Genomic DNA, 17,675 nt, shown 5'->3' with positions numbered 1-17,675 from the left:
TTTCACCACTTTTATAAATACTAATTTAATATAAAACAATTCGAAATTCTAAACGTGTCAAATATTTAACCAAAGGATATATATTCAATTTCCAAAAAATATCCCCGGCAAAGAAAAAAGACCGTCGATTTCAGCCTTTTTTAATAATGTGAACATTTCTTTTTGAAAAATACTTGCAATATTTTTGAAAAATAAAACTAGATGTTTGGATTACTAAAGAAAATGACGATAAACTAGAGTTACTAGGAATTTTAGTGAGACCCCAAGTCAGTGTGGCCCATTGTTTGTTTGGGCCAACTGCATGCAAATTGAATAATCTAACACAGGGAGCATTTTCAAGGCTTGACTGTATACCCATGTTAATTCATGCTGGATCCATCCTGGCCCACTAATTGAACAAAATATATTTATAAAAGAAAAAAACACAAACCATTTGTGTTCTTCCTTTTTTTCTTTTTTACAAATTAACCCAATATTTATTGACAATGGACTCGGCTGTGATTCACTTTTGAGGTATTATTTATTTTTCCAATTTATGAACTCGCAGATTTACACATTACAAAAAAATAAAATTTTAAAAATCAGAAATAATATTGAACTTTATGAAATCTTTTAATTCTTTTAATTATATGTGAGACGTAGTGTTATCATTTATTATTTTTATGAGAAAACCAAATAAGAAACTTAGTAAATGAATCCAAGATTATCAAGAATATATGAAAACAAAATGGCCCACCATAATATCCATTATTCACCCTACACGTTAGCATGGAACACATGAACACAGAGGCACCGTCACAGGAGATACATGTAGGGCACCACAGTATATAATATTAGGGCAAATCTCCAAATTAAGAACAAATAAGATTGTATCTTTTTATTTTTAGATTTGTTCCCTACACCTGAAACCAGCCTGTCTAATCGCCTTTAGCAGTTTTACAATAAAGTTTCATATAGAAAACTATAGTAGCGGGCGGATTGCATATATTCTTGTCTTGAAGAATGGATACTTGGAAATATTGCTGTTTCTGACAACAAATGGGTCGTCAGATGCATGCTTTTATATATATATATATATATATACCTTTTGCACATTAATCTCTACGACAACTTTATCAAAGTTGTCTTATAAACTATTGCTTTTATATATATATATATAAATGTCGTACAAATAAAACTCGCATAATGCATAAAATAATTATTTAATCAATTGTGTTTAATACACTACTGTTTAAAATTATTTAAATGCTTTAGTATAAAGAAGTTTAAGAATTAATATCATATTTAAAAATAGCAAGAATTGTGATTTAATCAACTTTTAATTACTAATGTAAATCAGTGAAAAAACCAAGTTATTTTTATATATTGAGTAACCTGAGTACTTTGTAGTAATAAGAAAGGATTATAAAAGAAATCAATTATGACCGCTGACCTAAAAATAAGTCAAATTATTAAAAAATGCATTATCAATTAAAACATAAGGCTCGATCTTTAAGTGGAGACCGGACATTTAAGTCTACAAAAAAACTATAAAATAACATAAAATTCTACTTTCATATCAGTATAATTTAGACTAGCCACACAGACCGTACTCTATTAGATTTGTATAACTTTCGATAAATAAATTGATCCAATTTAAAAGAAAATATGAATATTATATAGAAGCTACTCCGATAAATAAGTAAAAAAAAATTATATAGACTTTATCTGTCAAGTCATCTGTAAACTAAATTAATTATATATTGACGTGTAATTTTATTTATTAATTATAATATTTTATAAAAATACTACAATTAATAAATAAACATAAGCATCCATCATCGTGGGTTTAAACCAAATTTTACTGTCTTTAGGTAACTATTACTATGTAAAATTCCCTTGGTCTACTAACTTAACCATTGAAGAAGCAACTGCACAGTACTTCATTGACTCTCCTGACCCTGTCCTTTCGTGATCGACATTGTCAACAGACACATGATAGACTCAACTCTGAACGGAACCATCAAGTAGCTTTGTCAAATTCGATATGAATGACACATCAGTTAATGTATATGTGTTCTAATTTACTCGATAAATGACCAAACAGAAGTACATACAGTTTTAAAAAGAGTTCATTTCTTAATAGGAACATGCTTTATCGAAAGGGTTCAAAAAAATTATGATAGCTAATCCCATTGTATATTATTTAAATTAGATAAATATTGGAGTCACAATTTAACATATGTTGGATACTTGCATCGCATGTGCCTGTAATTAACTTGATACAGCTAACCCATTGCCTCATCCAGCATTGATCAGCAAGTGGTCATGGGAGAAAGGTGACTGAAAGAGGGCCTTTCAATTTTAAAGAACCTCACCTAATAGATACGGGTGTCTTAAATGTGAATTCCAGATCATTCACTCCCCTTCCAAAATAATGATCTAGAGAATTCAGTTCTCATTCCCTTCCCTCAACTGAATGCAACTGTAAATTAATATAATAGATTAACTACGCAATGCGATAATCCTTTATTTATATTCACTGTAAAAAATAAAAAAATTCAAACTCGATATTTCTCGAAACGAAGAAACTGTAATAAGGAAATTTTGTTTATATGGATAAGGAAATTTCCCATTGTTGAACAACTCTTGGTTGCTTGTTGTTAATAGAGAAAACAAACCAGGAATATATCATTGGGATGTTTTTGTTACAGGACCACTGTTTCTGACTAAAGATAAGGACGATCTAGTTAAATTACTTATGATACTTCTTTTGCTTAATAACTTCATGTCTCTCTTTCTTTAAGTATCCAAATTCTTTATTTTTTCCTTTTTTCTTTTTAATATTTACATGCTAATTTTTGTGAAAATACCTTTTTGGCCTGATAAACCAGCTCCAATTGAGTGTTGATTCTTAATAAAAATGAGATTTCGGAATTCCAACTTTAGTCGTGCAATAATAAAGTACACAATTGGAAAAGTATTATTTCTTTATAAAGTACTCACCATAAATTTAATTAACCATTAAAACAGATAAATTAAAAATTTAAATTATATTTTATTAATCTCAACATTTCATAAACCAAAATATTTTGTTTGTCAATAAACTTTGGTTTCATGATACTATAATCATCAGTAAAATTATGTAATCTCAAATCCGAATTTTGATTCAAATCTAGTTAGTTATTTTAAGAAAGATATAAAAATAAACCATCATTTAAGGCTGATCGTAAAAAATAAACAGAATATGAATAATCAACGAGAGTTTATAAATGATGAAAACTGCATCGATATGTGTTAATTTATAAATGATTTCACATAATATTTAGTTAAAATTTATTAAAATATATAAAAGAAATAGAAAAAAAAATGATAAAATTAAAAGAGATATTTTGATGTTATTGAGCAAGACAAAAAATTAAATACTCCCCCAAATTATAGCTCAGAGCTAAATAAGTTCAATTTCAACTATTTTAAGATATGGATCGATTTGGTTCTTAAATAGAAGTTATGAATCTATTCATTAAAATAGTTGACATTATACTTATTTGACTATGAGCTATAAATTCAGGGAGTCTTTGACATTTTATTCTTATTGAACATATTGACTTACTAATATAAAAATTTTACTTATTTTATTAAAATATAATTTAATAATAAATAATTTCATATAAAATTAATTATATAAAAATTTAAAATTAATTTTACTTTATTTATAGTGTTCACACTATAGATTTATAAATGACCCAATTCAATCAAACACCATATAAATATAAAGATTAAAAGTTGCAAAGTTTCGAGCATAAAAGAATTTAGCGGTCACGAGAGAAATGGATCTTGTTTATGTAAACAATGACCAATCGACATTGACATGTTGAATGCTTGTAGAGTTGCATGCTTTCATTCCTACATTTAAGAGCTCATTAATTAAATATGATATGAAGTGAAGTGAAAAAAAGGAATGGGGCATGTTGTACTGCCCTTTCCTCTATGGTACTTCTGCATTAATAAGGATTCAATTATGGATAAAATAGTCATTTTACCCCCTAAACTTGTTAAAATATCAAAACTGGAAATTCGAGTTTTCTTAAAATAAAAAAGAAGAATATTTTTTTTTGTAACTTCTGACCCAAATGGACCTAACTTTTTTATATTATTAAATTATTAGACCCAATTAAATATAAATATAAATTCTTAATGTATTATATGATCAACAACCTTTGAATAGGTGTAGACTAATAGCACTTTTCCTATTTGCAAATATTTAAATTAGGATGAATTAAAGTTTAATTTAAACATTATATATTGCCGAGGGTAAAACAGTCAACGACAATGTAATCGGGACACGTAAGCACACGATCAATTGACCAATTGGGTGGTAAGGTCTTAATATGTCGTGTTGAATAATAATAATCCAAATTAAGAGTTTCATAATAATTCCTGTGAACAATGGAAGTCACTTAATCACATCATTATTCTTTTCTAATATGCTTAACAAACAAAGTTTCATCATTAAACGTCATCTCTGGGTTGGTCCTTTTTTTTTTTTCCCATGTTTGGTTCTATTTTTTTTAAGGTCCGTTCAATTAAACAATTAAGTGCAATATATATATTTTTTATAAATAAATAAAATAAAATGAGTACCAAAATTAAATAACTAATATTTTTTAGTTTGACCTGGCACAAACCATTACTTATTAACTCAAGCTAATTCACGATTACTTAGTCCATTATTGCTTTTACAATTTTAAATTAATTTATAAATAATTATATTTGATCTAATCTTAATTGATTTTAAAATTAATAATATTTTTATATAATTTTATTTATATAATATAACAAATAAATTCAAATTTAATATATAATAAAAGTATTAAATTTAAAATAAGCATGTTAACTTATGTAAAATATTATGACAATAACTCATTTAGTTAGATTTTATATTAATATATAAGATACAATCCGTTCAAATACATCAATAACAATTTTCCTTCGGAGAGTTTTAGTGATAGAATTTTTGCATTATAAAAAAGAAATTCTATCAATGACAATTAATTTTTTATATAATATTTTAAATAAGATAATTTATAATTTAAACATATTAGTTGTATAAAATTAAACACATTTTATTACTTATATATATTATATTTTATTTAATCAAGCTCATATTATATCATGTAAATATTTATTTTAATTAATATATTTAAAGAAATTAAATAATTCATTATAAATCATATATTTAACAAGTGTGTTCGAATTTTAAAATATAGAATTTGTGATTTTTATGCGAAACCTTAGAATAAACACGAGATGGGAATTCAAATGACAAGTCCTAACCGGTTTCTGGTTTAACCCCGGCGGGTAGCCAGCCAGGTCCACTTCTTCCACTTTCTTTCTTTACAGTCAAAATGTTTTTTTTTTTCTTTTTTGAAAAAAAAAAATCAGCATCTCTGATTCGCTGCTTCCACGAGGGGCAAATTGGACACAAACTACGAAATTCCAACAAAAACACACAAAGCAGTAAAAAGGCCAAAGGAAAAAAAGAAAAAGAAAGAGAACAAGCAAAAGCCATTGCCAAAATCCACACCAGAACAAATCCACGGCACCTTCTTCACTCTCTCTCTCTGTCCCATCGAATCAGCCAAAAGAAAAAGCAAGGCAAATCAGAAAATAAGGAAGACCCCCGTTTTCTTATACAATTATATACAAATCTTCGGCAGTTTCTTTCTTCTCCTATCACTATCACTTCAAACTCAGCCATCTCCTTCATCTTTTTCAAGCTATTAGCTTAAGTAAGTGTGTGTGTGTCTCTCTACTCTACTCTACTGCAAGGCGCAAGCAGTAAATGCGGGCTCCTCTTTCCTTGCTTCTTTCACTATCCACTTTAACTTCTTTTCACTTTCATTGTGTTTTTTTATTTTTTATTTTTGCTGTGAGTTCATTTCTCTCTCTTTTGTGATCTGAACTCTTTTTTGTTTTCTTAAAAATATGTATTTGATCAGATTGGTTAGATTCGTGTCCGGCTGTTTCTTTTTCTAAGTGTTTTCTGCATTGTTAGATTTGGTAATTACAAAAAGAAAAACGTTTGAATTTGCTAACAATTCTTGGAAATTCCAAGATTTTGGATTGACAATGTGCTTGCTTGTGTGAATTAGGGTTCCCGTGAGAGTGAGATAGGCTTGAAGGTAGTAAAAGGGTGCCATAGTTAGGGTTTTTGATGTGAGAATGGAAGCGAGAATGAAAAAGTACAGGCAACAAGTGAGTCCAGAGAGAGCGAAAGTATGGACCGAAAGATCGCCGAAATATCAACAGAAAAATCGGAAAGTGGCAGTTGTTTATTATCTCTGTAGAAATCGTCAGCTTGAACATCCTCATTTCATTGAAGTCCCTCTCTCTTCTCAACAAGACGGCCTTTACTTAAAAGGTTTCGCTATTTCTATAATCATCTTTGACTTTATCCTTTTATTTTCTTTCTGAAATTTCTTTTTCCCGATTTTTATTGTGTTGTATGTGCAGATGTTATCGAGAGGCTTAATGTGCTGAGAGGCAGAGGAATGGCTTCTATGTACTCCTGGTCTTGCAAAAGGTCAATTCACTTACCTAATTTTTTTTTCACTTATGTTTTTTTTTTTTTCTATCGTTTTTGTTTATGTTTAATTACTAGTGTAAATTGTTCCAGAAGCTACAAGAATGGATTTGTTTGGCATGATCTTAGCGAGGATGATTTAATCCTTCCAGCTCATGGAAATGAATATGTTCTTAAAGGTTCTGAACTTTTTGACGAATCAAATTCAGGTAGAATGTGTATTTCAATCCATTTTATTGCATAATCATTGAGGTTTTATAAAGTAGTTACTTAAATAAGATGAATTCTCATTTTGCAGATCGTTTTGGTCCTGTCGGAACCATTAAAATGCAGAATCTGAAACAATTGCCAGAACCGGCATCTTCTAGATGTCGAGATGATTCCTCGTCATCTTCAAGTATGAATGGGAAAGAAACAAAGCATTCTCAGGAAGATGAGCTCTCCCCTCCGCTTCAACGTCCTGGATCATCTGGTGTTTCACCAGAGTCCAGAGATGGCAAAAATTCATCTTGGAATGGTTCTTTGAGCTTGACAGAGTACAAGGTTTATAAGAGTGATGGATTAGCTGATGCTTCGACTCAGACTGAGGAAAATGTTAGAAGACCTAAATCTCGAGAAACTTGTACAAGGGGTGTTTCAACTGATGATGGTTCACTAGACCATGAATGCAATAATAATTATCAAAACCGTGTTCCACGTGTTAAGGAGAGTTCTGAGATAAGTGAGAATTCTGTTTCCCCTCCTCCATCATCTTCGAGTGCTTCTTCATCAGGTGGAAAGACTGAAACTTTGGAGTCCCTGATTAGAGCTGATGTTAATAAAATCAACAGTTTTAGGATCCTTGAGGAGGAGGAAATTCGAATGCCAGGCAATGCAAGACTCAAAGCAAGCAATATGTTGATGCAATTGATCTCCTGTGGGTCAATTTCGGTGAAAGATCACAGTTTTGGACTCATTCCAACCTACAGGCCCAGATTTTCCCATTCAAAATTTGCTTCTCCATTGTTTTCTACTTCATTAATGTTAGGGGAGCTTGATTGCCTATCAGAGAATCCGAGGTTGATGGGTCTGAGATTGGAAGACAAGGAATATTTCAGTGGGAGCTTGGTCGAGACAAAAATGCTCAAGCAAGAAGGAGGTGGACATAATACTCTTAAACGTTCTTCTTCCTACAATGCAGACAGGTTAAATTTGTTTCCAATTCCTTATTAATAAGTTGATTGTTTTGTTCTTTTCGTACACCAGTCAAGATCTTAGTCCAATATTTTTAATGTTGCACTAGGCCTCTTCAATAGTAAGGATTATGATGCTGCAAGTTATTAGTTTCATATCCTAAAACCAACATTTTTAGAACATTTTGCAAACACTAGTTTCTACAAAGTAGAGTTGCTGTGTTGATAAATTTGCAGTTAGGTTAACTTTTTTTTTTTTTTTTTTATCAATTAGGCTTGAGAACATGTAGATGTAAAACTAAATTATGTTAGTTGCTTAAAGGAGCTAAACGTCTTTTGACCACCTTCTGTAATGAAGTCCTTATTACTTTTGCTCTTTAAATTGAATCCTGTATCTTTGCAATCAAATTATTAGATCACATGGAACATGTCGCACTACATGGTATCCCTTCAATTGCGTCCACCTGGTATTTAAAAACACAAGGCTTCTAGAAAAGAGTTATTATGCACGATTGAAGGATCATCCAACAATTTGAATCATCATGCAGGTGATGGTGTAATATTGCTATTGATGTCACTTTATGAAATCCTTCTTAGGAACTTATTTTGAAAATTGATTTATCTTTGCACTTGACTAAAATGTGACTTCTCATGAAATAATGGTCTTGATGTTCCAGTTGCTATGAAGGCTAGAGCTTTTCCATGAAGTGCAACCTCTTTAATGCAAACTGTGTATTCAGAGTTCCAAAACACTGTATTTGTTTTTAGTAAATGTGCTATAATTTATAAAATTAGATGTATTGGCTTCTTTTAATAGGAATACTTATGGTATGAATTATGGTAATCAAATAGGATGATCTTGAAGTCTTTCCTGCCTATATTTTGTGATTGTCAGCTGATTTATGAAACTAAATTGAATCTCAGGAGCTGTAAGCAACTGGATTCAGCGGAGAACAATGATGAGTCAGCCTCAGGACATTCAAAATGCATTCCCCTAGCAATAAAAGCTTCAATAAGCAAGCAACCAAGAAGTGAGTCTATGAGATCGCCTGTTTCAGATAGACCAAGAAACTCTTCAGATGGGGTTGATGGCTCAGAAACCATACACAGTAGCACATCCAATGGCAGCAGTAGACGGATCACGGACCCTCTCTCAGGTAAAAAGCAATCAAAGAAGCTTGATTCCTTCAGAGAAGAGAAAGAGAAGGTGATAAAAATTGAAGAAAGTTAAGTGTCGACTCCTTATTTCCAAAAATAGGCATTCAATTTATCCCTGTCATTACGAATACTTCTGTGCAAAATCAATTGACAAATTTTGCAACTTTCTTCCAACAGGCTTGCTTCAGGAGCTCGGGTTATAATTCAATCCAAAGCGCCTTGTGAGGCAGCTGTTTGCAGCTCATAGAGCACATTTTGTCTGGCAATGGTAACAAATTTGTTCTATTTAGATAAAGAAAAATCCATGTTTATTATGTAAAACTAGTGATATGAAAACTTTATTTGAATTTCAAATGATGGTGATTTCTTGGCGGGTCCTTTGTGATGATTCTTTAAATCTAAAAAGTTTTAGAAAAGAGGAAAATTACTCATTTTTACAGAGGGTACGATCAGGAGTGGTCCACTGGAGAGTCAGCTTTCATGAATGGGATAATACTTTTTCATGTAGCTACAGTTCACAGTATAGTCCTTTTTCAGTAATGTTTCTTTTTCTTCATTAATGTTACGGTCTGCAATTACAGTGTAGAATATTAGATCGAGTGTAATGATGGTTAAAGTTAAGCTGACATAGGAACCCAAAGTAAATTTTCCTGTTTTTAAAAACCTTTGCTGATGGTTAGGTATTTGCCTATACAGCGTTTTGTTTCTTGGATGTCGGACAAGCATCCTAGGCAATGCTATCATTTTCTGAGACAACAATGTCGAAGATTATTACTACTTTAAGTGGGTCAATTAAAGCCTCATTGGTTGACTCGTCAGCGCAAAAAGGGTTTGACTTGTGAGTGTCGTCTAGAAAATCAAAGCAACAGCTTGAAGGAAGCTCCAAAGTCAATCTAGAATCATTAGATTATACATAAGAGTGGTGCAGTAAGTAAATTGCTACTTACTTTCAAGTTCTCCACTTTTTCAAAAGATGCTATTATTTTTTACCTGGGCTTCTTTAAGCTGCTAGAAAGTCAATAGGACATGGACGGGGCATTTTCCCTTTTAGTCATTTTGGGGAGGTGAAGAAGTTGCCAGGTCTTTGGATATATAGTTAATTTGTCTGAATCAATGGAGTCAAAGATTTTCGGGTTTGGTTTTAGATTGATGTTGGCTTGGAAAGATACTGTAATAATGGTTTGGAAATTATGTATAGATCAGACTGGAAAATGTGTGAATCGGAAAGAAAGTGACGGAGAAAAGATTATTTTTATCAATATGCGTTGGCCAGTTCTGAAGTACAGGACAATCTCTGAATAGCAAACTGCAACCCCATTGTCATGTTGTTTTCTGAGACATTGACCACTAGGGTAAGTTTCAATGCAAAAGGCAGGCCACTGTCAATTATCATTATTTTTATTATTTTGTTATCTTATAATGAAATCTCTTGTCTATCCTTTTAATTCATCACATTACATCGGGCAGGGGTGTTTCTTGGGTCGGGTTGGATTGAGTAGGTTGAAGGTGTTTTCACCTCCAACCCGATATTGTCAGTTCGTAAAATCTCAAAATTAAAAAACCAACCCACTTTAAAGAGATAATCGGTTTCAAATTATAGTACACATAACAACCATAATGCGGACCAGATTTAATATAAAAGCTAAAATTAAAAGAATTCTTTTGTACTTATTTATGCAAGTTCTAACAATATAAATTTTTTATTTATATATATATAAAATGAAAGAAGAGGTAAATAATAATGTAAAACTAATGAAATAAGAATTGATTTGTTAATATATATATAGCAAAGTAAAATAAACAAATAAATAGTAATTGAGATGGGAAAAAGAGATTTAATAGAAAAAATAAAGAATGATCTCAAAAATTATAATCCCAAAATGGATTGGTTCTAGAATAGAGAACATTATCAATTGTATAGTATGTCGATCACATTAATAACACTTGTTTTATGGGTATGCAGAACTCTGGTCACAACAGTCTATTCTCTTGTCCTATTGTTATTGTTTATGATTTTTTTGTGCCTAGAAACTTGTATCTTGCCTTTAGATATGTACATAATTGCTTGACATACGTTGTTAAGGAAAACAAAGAAAGCCAATAATCTATCATATATATTAAAGCACAAATTTTTTGAATAGACTAAAATACTTTTATTAATTTTATATTTAATTTATTTTAATAGAATTAATTAGTAATTAATATGTTTCTAATGATAAAATAATGAATTAGTTATTAATTAGTGAATAATTAATTGTATAATGATATCTTCTAATTTTTTATAAAAATAAGGTGTAAATTTTTATTTTTATTTTTATTTTTACTGTGTAAAATATTAAAAAATGAAAAATACTTTTAATTTACACAATAAAAGAAAAATATCTTTTATTGATTTTAGGATTTTTTGAAAAAAGAATTTCTAAAGAAAGAAAAACACCAGCTGCAGGTAATGGGCCATTGGGCCCAATTACAAAGCAAATCAAGCAACTTTTCATTTTCAGTACATTGAAACTGCAATTCGGCTGCCTCAAGTCAAATAAGAGAACTTATCCGTATTGAATAGAAAATGCTGAGCCAATTATGGTTTACAATTAATGATTCCTATTTTCCAAATTTCAATTTATTGCTGTATCATATAGCGATGACTTCTATTCCGAATTCAATCAATCCAATTAGCAAACAATCTATAATTTGATTCAGACATTATATTAATTAAGTAAATTCTAAAATATTAATTTTAATACCATAATCAATAATTAACGTTTCACTGACCAGAGTTTATGCCCGATTTTGATGTAATTCGAATAATTCATATTATATAAAATATCGTATTGTAAATATAATAAATATATTAATTAATAATTATTAAAAATAACTTTATTTTATAATAACAATTAGTGAGGATTAACATAAGTTTTATAAATTCTTATATATATATATATATATATATATATATATATATATATATATATATATATATATATATATATATATATATATATATATATAATTACTTTTACACTTTTACATGTGTTATGACATATCTATTATATGTTAAAATCTTAATAGCTTTTCAAAATTAAACTGTGTTTTAGTATATTGATGTAAGGTGTTTTTCATGTTTTTGATTAATATAAAAAATACATTGACTAGATTAATATAGTCCATTTATCTTATTGATTATTGCAAATATAATTATTTTGTTACTCGAAAAAGTTTTCTAGTCCTAGTTGCACTAATATTTTAAAATTAAATATTATCTATTTTATATTTATTTTGAATTTAAGGCTGTGTTTCTTATAATATATAGATTTAAAATCTACCGTAAATTGATAAATTATATATTATATTAATGTGTTAAACTTAGTACTTGCTAGTGTACGAACAGAATGTTAGTATGGGCAAGTTAACTACGAGATAGATCTCACAAGGAACTGTAGAACATATACTATAAAGATCAATTATCACACAAAAATACTAAAAATAAATCTAAACACTCTAAGCCAATGTTTGAGAATAATTTTAAAGTTTATTATTATTATTATTATTATTATTATTATTATTATAGCTTTCTGATCCGAACATAATTAGTTCATTCTAAAAAAATATAAAATATAAAATATAAAATATAAATGAAAAGAAAAAAAAAAATTAACGATTGTTTTTCTTCTTCATAGTGTTGAGTAGTTTCAGAATGAGTTTCATCAAAACAGTGTATTTAGTAAGTTATGAATTGGATTAAAATTTATACAAGTTTATTGAATAGAATTGGACCGTCCCCATAGAGTAGACTAGTCAAATACAGTTGAATTGGTTTCCGACTAATTTACTTATATAAATAAAATATTTATACATAACACTTTGTACGCTTTTCATTTAAACCTTAATTTTGTTTTATATTATTTTTTAAATTTTGAAAATCATTTTAAGGATTTGTTCCATTGACCACCAAATCCAACATTAATATTCGTAGAACCTTTAATAGATATTTTTCTGACAGGAATATATCATATATATAAAAAAGAAAAGAACTTTTATCCATTATATTAGAATATTCCTATTTCATCTCCAGTTTTTCTCACTCGTTCCAAATTGGTCCAAACATATGATCCTCTGCACTTTCAAAATGAGATTCTTGAGACCATTAATACTTTTACAAAAAGGTAGAAGATTCAACTACATAAATATCTCAAAATTATCTAGTATTGTTTGAAAAATTATCCAACCCTTTTTTATTATAAATTAATTATATTGATAGACTCCCAGTCTTTATTTATTATATTTATTATTTAAAATTATTAACTAACTAATCGTTTATTCGTGCGTTATACAACCGTTATTATTATTTTAATTATAAAATCAAGTTTATATATATAATTTAATAAAATTTTTAATTTTTAATATTAATTTATAATATTTTAAAAAATAATAGCAAACAAACTATTTTTAAATATTCTTATTTTTTTAAATTTTATTAGTACAATAATATATATATTATTTTTAAAATATCTATTTATTAATTCTAATATTATATAAATTAAAACTATCATTGATATTATTTTTTTAAAAAATCAGAAATTATTATAATAATTAAAATTAATTTATTTAGTGAAAGTAATATTTAAAAATATTATTTTTATAATTAAAATTATTTAATTAGAAAAATAATTTATTACTTAAATATAATATTAAAATATAATTTTTATAAAATAATTATTATCTAATTAGAAAACTAATTTATTATTATTATGTTATTTCTTAGAATTAGAATGAACGTTTAATTAAAAATGTACCTATTTATTAATAAATTAATAGAAAAAATCACAAAATTACAAATAAATTTGAATTCCATATGTCAAAAGTAAGTATACATCTTAAAAAATTTTAAGTCTCAAAAATTAATATATATATATATATATTATAAATTAATTTGTATATATGATTATACCGCTTAATTACATTGTTTATATATTTCTGATTGAAACTTGCAAAAGGACTTGATTTTTTTTAATAATCAGTTCATGCATAATATTTAATTATCATTTCTTTTACTCTCTAATACTATTTATTTTCTACATTTTTACACTATCGGTAATATGGACTTATTACTGCCAAATAGCATGTAGTGAAAATTGTGATGAATATATGTGGTTGTTGAGATACGTTAATTGCATGAATGTTTATATATGTTGTTTCATTCAAATTGTTTTTGCATGACTTTTTTTATTTATTTATACATTTTCTTTCAATTTGTAGATAATTTTCATAAACAAATTTATTAATTTAAATAGGCAGACAATTATTAGAAATTTATATATCTATATCATTTTCCTTCAAACTGTAGATAATGTCCACAAATAAACAAATTAATTTAAATAGGCAAATTAATTTGTAACATTAATACAATCAATATCAGTTTTTAAAACCAAATTATAATTTTACTGTAAATCCATGAAATTTACAAAACCCTTCACCTTAAATCCCTTAAAAGAAATAAGCTTAATTAATTAATTTTACAAAAGCAGATGAATTGCATCCAATAAAAATTGATTATCATGTTAAAACTGAAGAACAGTTTCTCATGGTTGGTTAATTTTGAGGTTTCTTTCTTTTATACTTCTGTTTTCTTCATATTACATGAGGCCAAAGCCCATAAGTCAGAAGAAAACATATCTACAACATTGGAGATTTCCTGCTTATATCATCCAGCAAAAAATGCTTGGACAGTAGTTTCATACTGGCAATTAATGAGAGCTTCATGTTGGAGGGTCACATAGTTTTGGCCTCTTGCAAATCCATAGCTTCTGTTAATCCCTTGGTCAAGGGCTGATCAGGATTGAATCCAAGAAACAGGATTTGAGCTGGCATTCTTGTGATATCACTAGTCACCTCACCATTTCAGCCATCTCTGATGAGCATGAGGCAGTCGAGTCTCCTCGCGTCTGTCTAGTATTGTAGGACTTGCAGTTTAGGCATTTGTGTGCAACAATATGGAATTGAACATGGGAATTTGCACCACAATCATTGCACAGAATCCAAACCTGTTTATTACCCTCGAAAGTCAGCCAGAAATTTCCATGCCTTGTGTAGCTTTTAATCACTAAAGGGATCATATATTAAACACTTACCATCTTGTTTTGGTAAATTTCTGGCATTGGTGTTGCAGCAATCTGCAATAGAGTTTTGAACAACAGAAAGTTAGCATGCTCCCTTGGGGAGGCATAGCAGGTCAGGAAATGCAACAAGAAATGTACAAATACCTCTTGGTCAAGCTTTCTCCACAATTTGGACATGTCACATATAGACTTAGAGCAGACTGGGCATGAATACCTGCCAAGATGTGATTAAAATCAATAAACCTGAAATTACTTGTGCAAGCAACAATGAGTATGGGAATGATTGCAGATGATCATAGTCCTCACCGATAATGTTGCTCCATCTCCCTCACACATTCCAAATGTATCGTATGCCCACAAGGTAGCACAGTTATATCTTTCATAGTGTCAAACAGAAACTGCAAATTGGAAAAGATCTCATAAGAATTATGCAAACTTCACAGAATCTTCAGGACATTGAAAGTGCATTTTGTTGATCCTTTTGCTTACCTCAAAGCAAACGGGGCAATTATGGTGCATTGCTCTTTCCACACAACGGTGGGCATCTTTCATTAATTTTGAATAGCAACATCCTGGAAAAGGTGCACAAGTCTTGAATATGGGTTTGAATTATCAAGAGAGACGAACAAGTGAATTGGAATCTTTACTTTCAAAGCAGCTAATTGGCTTATCTTTCACTTACCGCATTTCTTACAATGGAAGAAATTTTCCTTGCCACCAGTTCTGTAATAGCAAAGACAGAGACAATGGAGAAGTTCAGAGAAGTAATTCACATAAGAGAACTGGACAAAAGGACAATCATAATGCTTGACAGAAGAAATGGAGGGAAATAGTGAAATAGAGAGCATAAGTCTTGAGTATCTTGCCTGCATATTCCACATTCATCACAGTGGTATTGGTTTTTTGCAACCTGACGGCATCAATCAGATTGATTATCAGAAAAAATGTTCAAATTAGAAACTTAGCTTAAAAAGCAAAAGAAGACAACCATTGAGAAGTAAAGAAGAAAATTACATCATCGTCGAAGAATTTGCACTTTGCACAGAAGTACTTCCCCATGCAAACCCCACAGTTTACACAATTCTGCTGAACCTGATAAAATACAGCACAAGAACATTAAGAACCTGATCCAAATGCATGTCTTAGACCTGTACTGATCAATTTTTGTAAGGAAAATACTTACATCTTGTTCTGTGCTACAGAGGGAGCAGATGACCTGAAAATCAAATAAAATGGGATACAATTAGAGAACAAAATTATATGTCCAAAAGAGGCAACAATATGGCCATTAAATCAGAGATTGTCTCTAAAAACTCAAACACCATTCAGTGGCCATCTTTCTAATAGGGAAATGTGATGCTTTTTTATTCTCATTCTTTCCAAATTGGTCCAAACATTATCCTCTTCACTTTACACATATGAGATTCTCGAGACCCTCGGTACCTTTCAAGATTCGTAGAGAGGAAAAAGCACAGAAAGTGGAAGATTCAACTAGATAAATTTTTTGGAAGTATCTAATATTATAAATTACAGCAAAGTGAAAAATGACTAATCATTCGCATAATCATATATACATATATATATATAGATAGATAGATAGAGAGAAGGCACACCTTTGTAACTTCATGGCGTGGAATATCATGTCGATCGAGAGGATTAGTTTCCAATGAGTTCTGAAAGTGCAAACAATCAATTCAAGACAACACATGTATTAGCTAAGTGGCTATGTCGTTTTCGTTACAGAACAACCTCCAAAAATAGAAGAAAATGTAATAACTAGATATTGGTGTACCTTTGCTTCATTATGGCAATGCCTACAATCAAAGATCTCATTACAGCAAGGTGCTCTGATACTGCATCTTCTCCTATAATGCGAACACCTAATACCCACCAAAAAACCAAGAAGTCATATTCAACAATCTGTGCGAACCAACAACCAAATAGATAAAACTCAAATAAAATAAGACATACCCGTAATTCCCAGATTCAACCTTCATCAGAGATGATTTATCAGTAATAGCATCTTCAAATTCAATGAAATTTGATCGTGCCTCCTCGAATTCAGTCCCCATTATCTTCAAATTCCAACAACAATTTCCTTTTCAAACTATATATAACTTCACCAAATTATAAAAAGGAGAGAGACGATCAAAGACTGAAGCACATACCCGAGAAAAGAGAACAAGAAAAGAAGTATTTATAAATGTTTAAAAAAGGGGTTGTCTTTCCCCGAGAATTAATCAGGAACGTGCCCTTTTGAATGGATACGGATAAGGAAAGCTTTATTCTTGGAATCAATAAAAATAACAAGAGTAAAAATTTGTATTTGGAGGTGGAAAAGATTAAATCTTTTGAACAGCTGTGAATGATCAAGTGAGAGGGTAAGACTGAGTTGGTTTATTGTTACTAATAAAGTCTAATGGCGGGAAACAACGGGCCAAAGAGAGTATGGTAGGACACAGATATTTATCTGGGATGCAACTGTTTTAACTGTAAAGGGTACTTTGAAAAAGATAAGGTTTTGGATAACATACAGGATCATTGAAGGTCACGCGCTCCTTAAACTAGTTATGTCTTATTATGCTCTAAATTAGAACCAATTTTTTAGCTTACATTTTTTATAAACATTCTATAATTGGGCTTAGGTAGCTTTCTTGCTTAATA

At 29.6% G+C, this 17,675-nt stretch overlaps 2 protein-coding genes across 4 annotated transcripts; one reads left to right on the top strand and one right to left on the bottom strand.

Annotated features, from left to right (window-relative positions):
• Positions 1-5,465: 5,465 nt before the first annotated feature.
• On the top strand, positions 5,466-10,269 carry LOC8275236 (protein SOSEKI 3). 3 transcript variants are annotated; one of them, XM_015722120.3, is made up of 8 exons: positions 5,466-5,771; positions 6,135-6,403; positions 6,496-6,565; positions 6,659-6,774; positions 6,864-7,749; positions 8,662-8,964; positions 9,073-9,163; positions 9,592-10,269. In XM_015722120.3, the coding sequence occupies exons 2-7, from the start codon at positions 6,205-6,207 to the stop codon at positions 9,140-9,142; spliced, it is 1,644 nt and encodes a 547-aa protein (XP_015577606.1). In that variant the 5' UTR covers positions 5,466-5,771; positions 6,135-6,204; the 3' UTR covers positions 9,143-9,163; positions 9,592-10,269. The 3 variants fall into 3 exon arrangements, with proteins under 3 accessions (XP_015577606.1, XP_002523717.2, XP_015577607.1); XM_002523671.4 differs by lacking the exon at positions 9,592-10,269 and having other exon boundaries at positions 9,073-9,266; XM_015722121.3 differs by lacking the exons at positions 5,466-5,771; positions 9,592-10,269 and adding an exon at positions 5,783-6,042 and having other exon boundaries at positions 9,073-9,266.
• A 4,156-nt stretch (positions 10,270-14,425) lies between these two features.
• On the bottom strand, positions 14,426-17,426 carry LOC8275237 (E3 ubiquitin-protein ligase RZFP34). Its single transcript, XM_048377969.1, has 12 exons — positions 16,983-17,426; positions 16,804-16,891; positions 16,625-16,684; positions 16,195-16,227; positions 16,026-16,103; positions 15,878-15,921; positions 15,694-15,734; positions 15,501-15,583; positions 15,318-15,409; positions 15,156-15,225; positions 15,024-15,065; positions 14,426-14,936 (listed from the first exon to the last, which is right to left on the bottom strand). The coding sequence occupies exons 1-12, from the start codon at positions 17,081-17,083 to the stop codon at positions 14,781-14,783; spliced, it is 888 nt and encodes a 295-aa protein (XP_048233926.1). The 5' UTR covers positions 17,084-17,426; the 3' UTR covers positions 14,426-14,780.
• Positions 17,427-17,675: the final 249 nt, after the last annotated feature.

This window comes from Ricinus communis, chromosome 8, assembly GCF_019578655.1.
Source record: "Ricinus communis isolate WT05 ecotype wild-type chromosome 8, ASM1957865v1, whole genome shotgun sequence".
Taxonomy (NCBI): Eukaryota; Viridiplantae; Streptophyta; class Magnoliopsida; order Malpighiales; family Euphorbiaceae; genus Ricinus; species Ricinus communis.
The sequence above is the reverse complement of the archived record's forward strand: the minus strand, read 5'-3'. Positions and strand labels throughout refer to the sequence as shown.

What these genes read in the sequence shown, in the direction of transcription:
- LOC8275236 (XM_015722120.3), top strand. Translation starts at nt 6,205, where the DNA reads ATGGAAGCGAGAATGAAAAAGTACAGGCAACAAGTGAGTCCAGAGAGA. An exon ending in AGACGGCCTTTACTTAAAAG is followed by an intron (nt 6,404 to 6,495) that starts GTTTCGCTATTT and finishes TTGTATGTGCAG; the next exon opens with ATGTTATCGAGAGGCTTAAT. An exon ending in TACTCCTGGTCTTGCAAAAG is followed by an intron (nt 6,566 to 6,658) that starts GTCAATTCACTT and finishes AAATTGTTCCAG; the next exon opens with AAGCTACAAGAATGGATTTG.
- LOC8275237 (XM_048377969.1), bottom strand. Translation starts at nt 17,083, where the DNA reads ATGGGGACTGAATTCGAGGAGGCACGATCAAATTTCATTGAATTTGAA. An exon ending in ATTGCCCCGTTTGCTTTGAG is followed by an intron (nt 15,410 to 15,500) that starts GTAAGCAAAAGG and finishes TCCAATTTGCAG; the next exon opens with TTTCTGTTTGACACTATGAA. An exon ending in GGAGAAAGCTTGACCAAGAG is followed by an intron (nt 15,066 to 15,155) that starts GTATTTGTACAT and finishes ACTCTATTGCAG; the next exon opens with ATTGCTGCAACACCAATGCC.